Source organism: Macrobrachium nipponense, chromosome 35, assembly GCF_015104395.2.
Source record: "Macrobrachium nipponense isolate FS-2020 chromosome 35, ASM1510439v2, whole genome shotgun sequence".
NCBI lineage: Eukaryota > Metazoa > Arthropoda > Malacostraca > Decapoda > Palaemonidae > Macrobrachium > Macrobrachium nipponense.
The window spans coordinates 35,019,329-35,030,887 of NC_061096.1; the positions used below are offsets into that span (position 1 = coordinate 35,019,329).

Genomic DNA, 11,559 nt, shown 5'->3' on the forward strand with positions numbered 1-11,559 from the left:
CTTTCCTTAGGTTTTATCATCTTTTATGCTTTTACCGAAGAGATACTCCCTTCAAGAGGTAAATTTCTTCCCATTGTCCACCATACTACTCGAAAAGGCTGCAATGATAAATAATAGAAGTAAATCTTCCTTTGCAGTTTTTTTTTTTTTTACTGTAAGACTTAGTTGTGTAGGCTAGTTCAACTTTGTCAAAATTACTAAGTTGGTCAAAATTGTCTTTACACCAAACCCCCTCCCCCTCAATCAGATGGTCCTCTAGCCATCCCTGGTGGTTATGGCCGCAGACAATCAAAGAAAGGTTATCATAAGTGTTTAAGAGCAGGAATCGATTTGGATGTTCATAGAAGCAGAGTGGCTGGCTAACTTTTTCAAATGAAAGATAAAACTTAATGGAAGCATTTGTAGGTACTGTCTTTAATAATGATAGACTTCTTTACTGAATTGCATAATTATTAACTTGTAGTCATTTATTTGTTTCATGGCCAGGTATGTGAACTTTGACCTGCTAAGCACTAATCCGAAATCTGTCTACTTTCAGGGATCCGCAGTGGCTTTTCTCATCCCTTTCGTGTCTGTCTACACCTACGAGATCAGCGATCAGTATCTGAGAGGGACACTGACTAGCATTACAGAGGCCTTTGCCACGGGTGGTTTCGTACTCTGCTATCTCGCAGGATGTTTCCTCTCCTGGAGAACCTCAGCCATAGTCCTGCCTCTAGTGACCCTAGTACCTGGATTCATAGGCGTTTTCTTGTCGCATGAATCACCCCTTTGGCTTGCCAGAATAGGCAAAGAGGAACAAGCATCGGAAATCTTGAGCGTCATGCGTTGCACCGAAGAGGAAGCGTCATCCGATCTGAAAACAGCTCGACGAGATGTTGATAAAACACCCAAATGCTCAGAATCCCTCCAGATGTTGTCGAAGAAGTCAAATGCTTTAGCAGTTGTGTTATCTAGTTCCCTTATGATAATGAAAGAAATTACTGGATTCGCAGTCTTATCGATATACGTAGTGCATATTTTCCAAGAGGCTGGCGTTGGGCTGGACCCTAAATGGAGTTCTGTCATTGTTGGTGTGGCAAGGCTGGCCTGCAATGTCATCGGTTCTTTCATGCTGCACAACTTTCGTCGCAGGTTGATTTTTGTCGTCGGAAATACGCTAACCGGGCTAGCCACTGCGACCATCGGGGCGTTCTTCTATCTACAAAGTCAAGGTTGGGATATTTCCCATCTCACGTGGCTTCCACTGACTGCTCTAGTCGTGCACATGGTAGGTTATGCAGGTGGGGTCGGACCCTGCACTTGGACAGCATCGGTCGAGGTGCTTCCTGGACCTGTTAGGTCCATAGGGACAGGGATCTTCTCCACCAGTTACGCCACTGCCGCCTTTATCATCTCGAAATCCTATCCAGATATCAGAAATATGATTGGACTTCATGGTGTCTTTTGGATGTTCAGTGGCGGCTGCGTAGGATATATTCTTCTGGCAATCTTCTTCCTCCCAGAGACCAAAGGGAAGTCTCTTCAGGATATAGAAGACTATTGGGAAAATGTTACTAAAAAAAGAAATGCGCGCGTTTATGTATAAGTTTTTGTATATGACTGATTATCTAGCATATAATCGATTTTACTTGTACTATATATTTTTTTATTTTTGTAATCGATTTGTACTTGTTATGGTAAATGTTTGTGATTAATAAATGACATATATCTCACAATGTCCTGATGATGAAATTAGTGTTATTATATCCAAATTTATCCATCCAAGGATATTAAGAATATTAACATACACTTTAGTTAACGGAGAAAATCAAGAACCACCCTTACCCAGTCAGAAATAACGTGCCACATGTAACCTGTATTTTTACGGATGTTCATCAGACCCTTCCTTATACATTCTCATTGGATTCCATTTTGACCACTGAAGTCCAGAAATGTCTATTTTCTAAAAAGAAAAAAATATCGTGCTGAATAATGCATAGAAGGCTTTTTTATTTTGCATTAAGCAGACTGCAAAAGTCTCCACATTCTATCCTAGAGTGAATAGCTAAAGGACTATCATAGTGCACTAGATGGGAGGCCCGAACTGAGGCAGACAGGTTTTAGTTAGATATTCAATATGACATAACAGCTAAGGTAGCTATAGTGTCATCCTAAGACATTCTGTGGATATGGCCATGTGCAGAATTATTATGCTTAGTGAGTGACATGCTTTTTATTATTACTAATTTTAATAAAGTTCATTTACTCACCAGATAATCATGATTGCCGTTCTGGGGACAGGAATTAGCTATATTCCCACTTTGGGACGTGGGGTGAGGAGTGGTTCAACTTACCACTGGTAGTATAGACATCAAGGCTTCTAAAAATAACCGCGGCGTCTCTTGAGACAAGATCTGAGATAAAGGCAAATCTAATTGAATAAAAAAAAGTCTCTGTCTTTTATCGAGAGACTTGACATTATCTCTAAAGGTGCCACAACAAAAGGCCTCAATTAATATTTTCAATATTATTTTCTGTTGTTGATCAGATTTTAATTATCATTTGTTTGAATTACTCCTTAACAACAGAAGGTTTGGGAAATTTATCAGCGCAGAAAGTATAAAAAATAGTGTGTGATATATCTGGTCACCACATACATAATTTAATTATTGGTCTAAATATACCGTCATAAGGGCGTATTTTTTCGTATATCATTTGGAATCTTGCCTTCCGAGTATATTGTGTTTTGTCAGCTGTCCATCCGCCTGTGGTGTTTACACATGGTAACACTGCGTCCCGGGCTTTAAATAATATCCTATTTCGAATATTAACGGTGTAATTCGCCATACACAGTCAAATTTGATTAGAACACTTTTTAGTTGCAAATGTACACACAGATATCCTTTTATTTACCTAAAACTTACACATAGCGTAACTATTTAAAGCCGGGACGCAGTGTTACCATGCGAAAACACCACAGGCGGATGGACAGCTGGAAAAAAACAGTGTATAGCCACCAGCGGGAAAACCGAAATTGCTCATATTCATCTTGGTTACGGGAGGAATTGTGTAGAAAAGTTTCCAAATTCCTTTCTATCATTGACAAAAATACAAATTAAGTCAACATACTGTTGGTATAATTAACTCTACATAATGGAATGTATTATTATGATCTAGGGACGGTTTTAAAAACATGGTCAGATTATGACATTTAAGCTACTGTGCTCTATGTACTGACTTGAGCAACTACCCCTGGAACAAAATGTTAAAAATAAATATAAATACGATATTAATTTCATTAATAACATTGTTTGGTGAAATGCATAAAAATGCTGGATTTGGGGAGAGAATGATGCCAGTTTGCGATAGAAACGACTTTGCCGTTGACATCATAATTATGAGCCCAAGTTGGTACTACCATTATTGGCGGCATAGTTCAAAATTTGACAGGCCCCAGCACTCGACAAATCGTCGCTTTTAAGCTTACTTTATAGTTTTTTACATGCCACTTTATGGAAATGATATACCTCATATAGAGAATTTATGTATTTTAAGCAATTAAAAAGTCCCAGAAATACTAGGCTCCTAGCTGTAACACGAAGTCATTTAGTGAACGTATTATGCAACCAAGGTCACGCATGACCGGCATAAACACTTCTCTGTGTGTCGATTTCCGTGTAACATATCATATATGATTATCAATAGCTTACTGGTTTATTTGATACCAATATTCTTTGACTTGAGAATGACGACAGAGAATATGGATCCAAGGATCAGTGTAATTCTCCGGCAGGCTACAAATTTAATAAATAAAGGGCGTAAGCTTTTCAACATTATTGCCTTAAATTATATGAGTAGTCTATTTTAGTCATTAGTCTATACTATTGATAATTTAATAAACAATTTCAAGCAATGTGCCACATTGTTATGTGCAAGCAGTCTCAACCCGCCCATGTAAATGCAATCAATATCCCAATGATTTTCATGCAATGTGCCACATTGTTTAGTGCAAGCAGTCTCAACACGCCCACCATGTAAAGGCAGTATCCCTATGATTTTCATAATTAGCAGTCTTGCCATCAAATGATCAAAAAGCCCATGACATAACTAGAACAAGCACTGAATATTTCATGGTCAATTTTATCAACCGCCATCACAATACCTGTGGAATGAATTGATAATAGCAACGTGCCTTCTCCAAGCTGCCGGGTAACGGTTACGTACTTTCACTAGGCTTATATTCATCATACTTGCTGACGAACGGTGAGTCTACGATGGCTATAATCTTGTATGTACATTATAGCCAATCAATTGGAGACTATTTTGAAAGGTTAGGAGTCCGGTGATTAGGTCCTCAGCTGTAAGGAAAGAGAGAGTAGGTATTGACGTCCAGGGTAAAAATTAAAGTGTATTTGTGGTCTTCGATATTTTTGACAGCTTGCTGGCTTAGCCTAGGTATGGTAGTAGTTTTACCTAGGTAAGTTAAGCCTATTTTGTCCAGGATTCTTTACAAGGGGAGCCTCTGACTAGGCCTACCTACTAATTCTAGCTTTTCAGTTTCATAGTTTGGATTAGTTGCCCTGCATCAGGTAGCTATAGCTTAGATCTGACCTTTTCCTACGCAATTCTAGTTCCGAAAAGGGGGACGGGGTCTCTGTGCTGAACCTACTACCTCTCGTAGGGGTACGAGTTAGTTTTAATACTGGCCATTTGGGTAGCTAGCCTATTTAGGTACGCCTATACTAGGTATTGATTTTTCATCCATTTGTCAAACTCCAGGTTGCCATGCTGCCCTTTCCGGTGCAGTAGGGCTACCTACTCCAAACACCTGTTAGCGTCTTGTTACTCGAATGTTAAATTAGCCCCAGTAAAGTAATGGCATTGTTTATTTGGTACAGAATTGTAAACCTTTTACATTTTAGGATATGCAAGAAGTCAATAGGCTAGGTAATTAGCATACGTAGGTATAGCTGAAGACTACCTAGGCTATGGGCTGAATACAGAATGACCCAACTAGCTTGACTTCTAAGTATACTATACTGAATTAATACTATTAATGCTACTAGTAGGTTGTCATGTACCTATCCAAACCCAAACCATGCTACCTTGTCAGAAGCTTCACTTAAGTATGTGGTATGTAGCCTAGTACTACCTAGCCTATATCTTGAGTTGCAGTACCTAGTACCTAGCTAATACTACCTACTGTTAAGCCTAGCCTAGCCTACAAAATGCTATCAACATAGCGTATTTGACTATTTAGCTGGCATTTCCTGTTCACATGCACAGTCTATTATTTTCAGACTGGTATCTAGTTGCATGTTAGTGGGTTGCACCCTCAGCTTGTTTTGTCTTGCCCCCTTTCATTATGAAGTTTCTGGCAACTGAATATTTTACTCAAAGAATTGGCCAGCAGTATTTTAAATAATAGCCTAATACTAATTGAAGTATCCCAGATGAGATTTGCATAAAGTTTATGAGTTTGCTGCATTTGATGTAAAATTTACTATGCTGTGTAGTAGCTACTTACTTGTCCTCACAGCAAGACTTTGCATTTGCATGCTAGAGAAACATTACTATCAGAATGAGATTTCATGCTATACCTATTCTGTGAAGCTGTAGGCTAGTCTTTATCAGAGCTTCCTGGACTGTCTAAAGTCTGATATCATCCAGCAATAGAGGACAATACTGCAGTATGTTGAGAGAGGATCTTGGAAGGGCTGAAGAAAGGCACACACTTCATGTACCCCTTCTTTCTTGTCTTCTAACGCCTAGCAAGAGCTCTTGCCTTGCTGTCATCTTAGTCACCCAAAGGCTCAGATCTGCTGGGGAGTTGTTTAGAGATTGAGTATGTGCGCTTTTTGTCTGTCTTCCATGATGGTGATCACTGAAGTATGTTTACAGTCACTTCTGCCCTGATTGGTCAAACTCATGCAGCAACTGATGACTTTGGGACTTTTCTCTATAAAGGGTTGGGTGTCTATGGATGGTGATATTGCTACTTACTGACCTTGATGTCTTATTTTCTAAATAGGAAAGACAGACCCCTGAACCTTCCTTTGAATCTAGTTGAAAATGATACAACAAACTGTGGCATAGAACAGTGTTAGTCTTGTGTCACATGACAAATGTCACACCTTAGAAAACAAAAGTAATTTGCATTTTTCATATTGGACGAACCTGGCATTATGCATTTGTACTTGTTTACCAAAGGAAACAGTCAACAGTCAGGTGACTGGACGTTACAGTCACCCCACACTTACCTCCCTGTGGATAACTAACTTGTTACTAAGCTTCAGTGACCAAACCATCTTTCACTGATGGTATATCCAAATACAATTCTTCAGGGTCTTACAGCTAGGAAAATGCTATCTAAAAAGATATGCAACTTTGTAGGCAAATTTGAAATTATCAGATATGACAATGCCAAATTTCATGCAATAATGTAACATTCTGTAAGGAATGATTCACTGAATTCCTACAGTCCTACCACTTTTACTTATATTTTGAATTGATACTTAAAACCTGATCTCTGCCTGAACCTGCCATAAATGTCATTTACCCAGAGCTCCAATGCAGGTTATTTGTAAGGTACAGTATTTAATAGTTTTATATAATATGAATCAATTTGTGTGCATATTCACAACCTTTTCTTATGTTTCAGGTGATAGTCAACATGGCTGGTAAACGTATTGCTGTTGTAAGTATATTCTTCATTGTTCAGATTTTTACAAACCGGTTTTGAATAATCACTGGAAGCTGGTTTTCAGATTTGGTTAATATACCCAGAAATTTTCATTGTACAATTCATATATTGCTGAACCTCAGTCAGTTTCTTTTATAAAGCACTTGGGTTCAGATGTGGTATTTAGAGGAAAAGTTTCCTGTTAAGGCCAGCCCTTTTTATTTATAATTAAAAAGTATCTCCATAAGAATTTGAGTAACCTGTGAGTGTACTTAATCAGCCCCCATGTATACTTATGTAATGTTGGTTGACAACATTGGAGTGTCTTGACTTGGGGGAAGCTTTTCAAGCAGCCACACACCCTGAGGTTCTGCATCAACTCAGAGATCTTTCTTGCATGGTTATCCCAAAAGGATAGTTGGGGTAGGATTTTTGTAGACTAACCAGATCTCAACGATAAACTTTTACTAGGTCAGGTGGAGTGAGTTTGTACCACTTATAAGACAAGTAATTGTGGCATTTGATTTAACCCTGCAGATAACAGACCCAGACTTAAGTCAGCTAAGCTAAATGTCAATGAATTGGAAGACTGGGATGTTGAATCTCTCAACAAACAACAGGTTAAGCGAGTTGTTGCATGATGCTCTCAACCATTGCAACGTGATCCCCTCTACTTTTACCAGATCTCATTTGATTATTCATTCAGTTGCCATCTTTGGATGAATAGTATTGTCAGTCAAGGAAAGTCTCTTAAATGCCTAATCATTTTTAGGTACCGACTAAATTTCAGAAAATCATTTTATATGAGAGATGTACTACTGTATATGGAAATAGACTTTTGAAATACTATCATGTAGATCTGTGAATCATTTCTTATATTAATACAGTGCAGCTACCATACCAGTTATACGTTTTTCTTACTAGGTTACTGGTGCCAATAAAGGAATTGGTTTTGGCATCATGAAGGAATTGTGTTCAAAATTTGATGGCATTGTCTACCTGACCTCCAGGGATGAAACTCGAGGATTAGCTGCCGTCAAGAATTTGAGTGAGGTAAGGGAATGAGCAGTTTTGAGCTGACTACTGTAAATAAAAAAAAATTCTTGCCACCAGTGGAAATCCTTCCAGACATCTGTCCACTGGGGACTTTGTAATTCATATGTGCATATGCTGAGCTACTGGCACCTGCCAGCCCTCCTTTTTCTTCCACAAAAGAGACTTGTGTGGAATTGCATAGAGTACGTATATGAAATGGATTACTCATTAATTAATAAGGTTGTGATGAAACAAAAATAGATGAATACACCTATGTACTTATTTCCTCATTTTTTTATTTCAGTTGGGACTTCAAGCTCAATACCATCAGCTGGACATTGATAATATTGGAAGTATCAAGAAATTTGCAGAATATATCAAGACAAAATATGGAGGTTTTGATGTTCTTGTTAATAATGCTGCTATTGCATATAAGGTACGTATGTGCCATATGGTATTTCTTCTTATTTTCTGAAGATTTCTATATATACAGGCACTATATTTGTCTAAATCTGTTATTAAGTATTTGATGTTATTATTTGCTAAATATTAGAAATGTATATTCTCACTATAGAATGCTGCAACTGAACCATTTGGGGAGCAAGCTGAAAACACCATACGTGTTAATGTCATTGGAACATTGAATGCCTGCCGGGAATTATTTCCACTTCTTCGTCCTGGAGCTAGAGTTGTCACTGTTTCAAGTTCCTGCGGGCATTTGCTGAGGATTAATGGTAGTGAACCTGCAGCATCAGCCTTAAGGGAGAAATTTGCATCCCCAACACTTACAGAAGACGAGATTGTTTCTCTAGTGAATCAGTTTGTTGAGTAAGTGCACGATATTATTGAATAACTCTCAGATATGAATGTTTCCTTATACTTACATATTGTTCTTATATGAATACAATTTCTCATTTTTTTTATAGAGATTGTCAGGTGCAAGATTGCCTGGTCAGGGCAGCTTATTAACAAAATAATTTGAAGTATAGGTAGGTGTGTGAGCAGAGAGAAAGTACCCATCCACTCCTCTTCATTCCATTACTCTGTCCTTGGCCATTATTGTCAGCTTATCTCCATTACTGCTTTGGTACTTCTGACCTTGAATGTTGGAGTTGCTCGAGGCATACACTTTTATATTTGTATGATATTAATTATTGTTACACGTTTTGTAATGGAAAGTTTGATAGAACAGCATAGATATGGGTAAGAATCTGTGTTTAGTTTCTTTATGTTGCCTGTAGCTGTTGATCATAATTTCTGTCCTCTACACATGGACAAAAATTTTTTCTGGATGTCTCCCTTGCCAGCATTTTGTTGTTTAACCACCTTCAGAGAGACATAAGTATAGTTATAAGCAGAACAGGATTGAGACAACTCAATAGGTAACATTGAAGTGTAACACTTCTTTTTTGTCACCTATACCTCTTGTTGGTCTTTGTTGTGACTGGCTTCTTCAGTTGAGACAGCTGTTTCTGGAGGAGTTTTATCAAGGCCTGTGAATGAGCAGTATCTTCTATCAGTTCTTGATGGCTTTCACTCACTAGTGTTCCATGTAAACTCTTCAACTACCTACATGCAGTGCTGGACCTGTTTTCAAGGATCTTGTTAGTCCCAGGAATTGCTGGAGATGCTCTGGCCAGCTGAAGGTTTGCCTTCAGCCAAAGGTGCTTCTGTGGTTGTTGCTGTTACCAGCGCCCTGCTTTGACAAAAGACACCTATGTGGCTGTTGTGTTTGATATTCCTTTTGTCAGAATGGAACTGTAGTAGTGCTGTTAGTGTTTATAATCTAGGATTACAGTGTACTACCTATAAATAAAATGCATTAGTAACAAATCCCATTGTACAGTAATACAGTACAGGGCAGCCAAATTATTCAGATATGAAAATCTTCAAATGATAAAATTTAGTGTTTTTGGATTGCTACTCACATCTTGCATTCAATCATGTCAGATGCACCTCATTAACTTGCTGAAGAGTAGATTTCCCTCTATTGTTACTATAAAACCTTAATTGAAGGGGTGGGGTGCAATAAAAAAAAATTGTACTGATTAGTTCATCTAGATTATGATGACTGTCATGAGGAGGCATGCTGAAATGTTCTAAAGTATTTCAAAATCCTAGCCACCATTTTATTCTTTTGATAACTCTGGTGCAAATTTGACATGATTTAGCATTGTTATATTAATATAGTAACTACCTGAATTTTTGTGTTGGGTGGACTATGGTAATGGAATCTATCCCCACTGTCCTATCTGTAGCCTCCTCTTTCTTTATTCAACAAATCCAAGCTGTTGAATTAGTTATATGTGACCCTAGGCAAGGCTTTGGAAACAAGGGTGCCAGAAATTTGGTGGTTTGCCTGTAGTAAAAAACAGAAATTATTATATTGCATTGATTCACTTTAATGGAAATATTAGACCATATTTATTTTATTATTTTGAGCGCTTGACACACATTCTTTTTCTTTATTTTTTATGTTTGAAAATCCATTCCTAAAATAATTAAAGAATTTTGTTAGATTTTGTATTGGTGTCATGAATTTTTGAAGTGATCACAGAATCATATATTTTTTTTTTTTTTTTTTTTTTTCAATAGAGCTGCAAAGGCTGGAGATTGGAATGCTAAAGGATGGCCTAATAGCACCTATGTTGTGAGTAAAGTAGCTGTGTCAGCACTTACACGAGTACAGCAAAGGGCTTTTGATGCAGACCCCCGGAAGGATATTGTAGTTAATAGCTGTCATCCAGGATATGTTGATACTGATATGACATCTCACAAGGTTAGTAGTATAAATGGATGTTATATCTACTGTCAGCTGATCAGATTCTAAAGTTTTGTGGTAAATCTTTTATTTCATTCATGCTGCATTTGAAGTAAAGCAAACAATATATAACAAGATAATTACACAAGCATGTTCATTAAACTGTATTGCTTGTGAAATATATATTGCTTAATGGTGTGATAAAGATTTTTAATTTCAGTGGCTCAAGGTTGATAAATATAAGAGTTAGTTAATACATACTTTAAAGCCTGCATAACAACATTTATTTACATTAGCATAAAGACATATACATGTAGAGAATCTTCATATTTTTACTGATGAACATTGTCATTTCAGTAACATCATGGAAAAATGCTTTCATTAGTTTTATTTTGCTTCTATATTTGTAAAAAAAAAAAAATTTTTTTGATACAAGATAGGCTAATGGTTAAAATTTCAAGATTAATTTTACCACTAAAGTACCCAAAAGCTAAAAAAGTTAATGTGTACATAGCTGGATACTGCAACCAAATGCAGATATTAATTTGTCATTAGTGAAGTACTATGTAACTGAAGCCTTAAGTAAATTTTTCTGTCCCATTTGCTGAAGAAAATGGTTTTACATTACTGGGAACCAAGTCTTTTTACAAAATACATGATGAAACTTTTTTTCCTCTCAGGGTCCACTGACAATTGAGCAAGGTGCAGTTAGTCCTTCTTACCTAGCCTTGTTGCCTCCTGACACTGATCTTCGTGGTGCTTACGTATGGTGTGACAAGCAAGTAGTAGACTGGGTAAATGGCCCAACACCTTCTGTTGTCTGATCTTTGGCATCATCTTAGAATCAAAAAGTAAGGAAAATAAAGTCTCATCCAATGAGTATATTTTACTAAAGATTCTCCGTAGTACTGTGATATATTAAAAGAAATCGTATATTCAGTAGTACGTACAGTTCATACCTCTGTTTACTTAATGGAATAACTAAATGTATTTTAATTCATTTTTTGTACCAAAGTATTTTAGTGGACATTTAAGACTTATTACAGACATTTATGCAAGTTTTCTGAGTAGATTACATGAAGAGTAAAATATGACTTCA

At 37.2% G+C, this 11,559-nt stretch overlaps 2 protein-coding genes across 6 annotated transcripts in view; both read left to right on the forward strand.

The window, feature by feature from the left end:
- LOC135208597 (facilitated trehalose transporter Tret1-like) overlaps nt 1-1,745 on the forward strand; it is an 8,516-nt gene extending 6,771 nt beyond the window's left edge. For both annotated transcript variants that reach the window (XM_064240954.1, XM_064240953.1), the window contains exon 4: nt 539-1,745. In XM_064240954.1, coding sequence (XP_064097024.1) covers nt 539-1,588 — 1,050 coding nt within the window. In that variant the 3' untranslated portion in view covers nt 1,589-1,745. The remainder of the gene's footprint in view (nt 1-538) is intronic.
- Nucleotides 1,746-3,991: 2,246 nt separating this feature from the next.
- LOC135208600 (carbonyl reductase [NADPH] 1-like) lies at nt 3,992-11,559 on the forward strand. 4 transcript variants are annotated; one of them, XM_064240962.1, is made up of 8 exons: nt 3,992-4,245; nt 6,644-6,679; nt 7,202-7,436; nt 7,589-7,717; nt 8,004-8,135; nt 8,274-8,527; nt 10,295-10,478; nt 11,141-11,559. In XM_064240962.1, exons 4-8 carry the CDS (start codon nt 7,625-7,627, stop codon nt 11,282-11,284), a joined length of 807 nt encoding a protein of 268 aa, XP_064097032.1. In that variant the 5' UTR covers nt 3,992-4,245; nt 6,644-6,679; nt 7,202-7,436; nt 7,589-7,624; the 3' UTR covers nt 11,285-11,559. The 4 variants fall into 4 exon arrangements, with proteins under 4 accessions (XP_064097032.1, XP_064097029.1, XP_064097030.1 ...); XM_064240959.1 differs by lacking the exon at nt 7,202-7,436 and having other exon boundaries at nt 3,993-4,245; XM_064240960.1 differs by lacking the exons at nt 3,992-4,245; nt 7,202-7,436 and adding an exon at nt 4,257-4,357.

Coding starts and splice junctions, on each gene's coding strand:
- LOC135208600 (XM_064240959.1), top strand. CDS start 6,656: ATGGCTGGTAAACGTATTGCTGTT. Junction 6,680..7,588: donor CTGGTAAACGTATTGCTGTT/GTAAGTATATTC, acceptor TTTTCTTACTAG/GTTACTGGTGCCAATAAAGG. Junction 8,136..8,273: donor ATGCTGCTATTGCATATAAG/GTACGTATGTGC, acceptor TTCTCACTATAG/AATGCTGCAACTGAACCATT.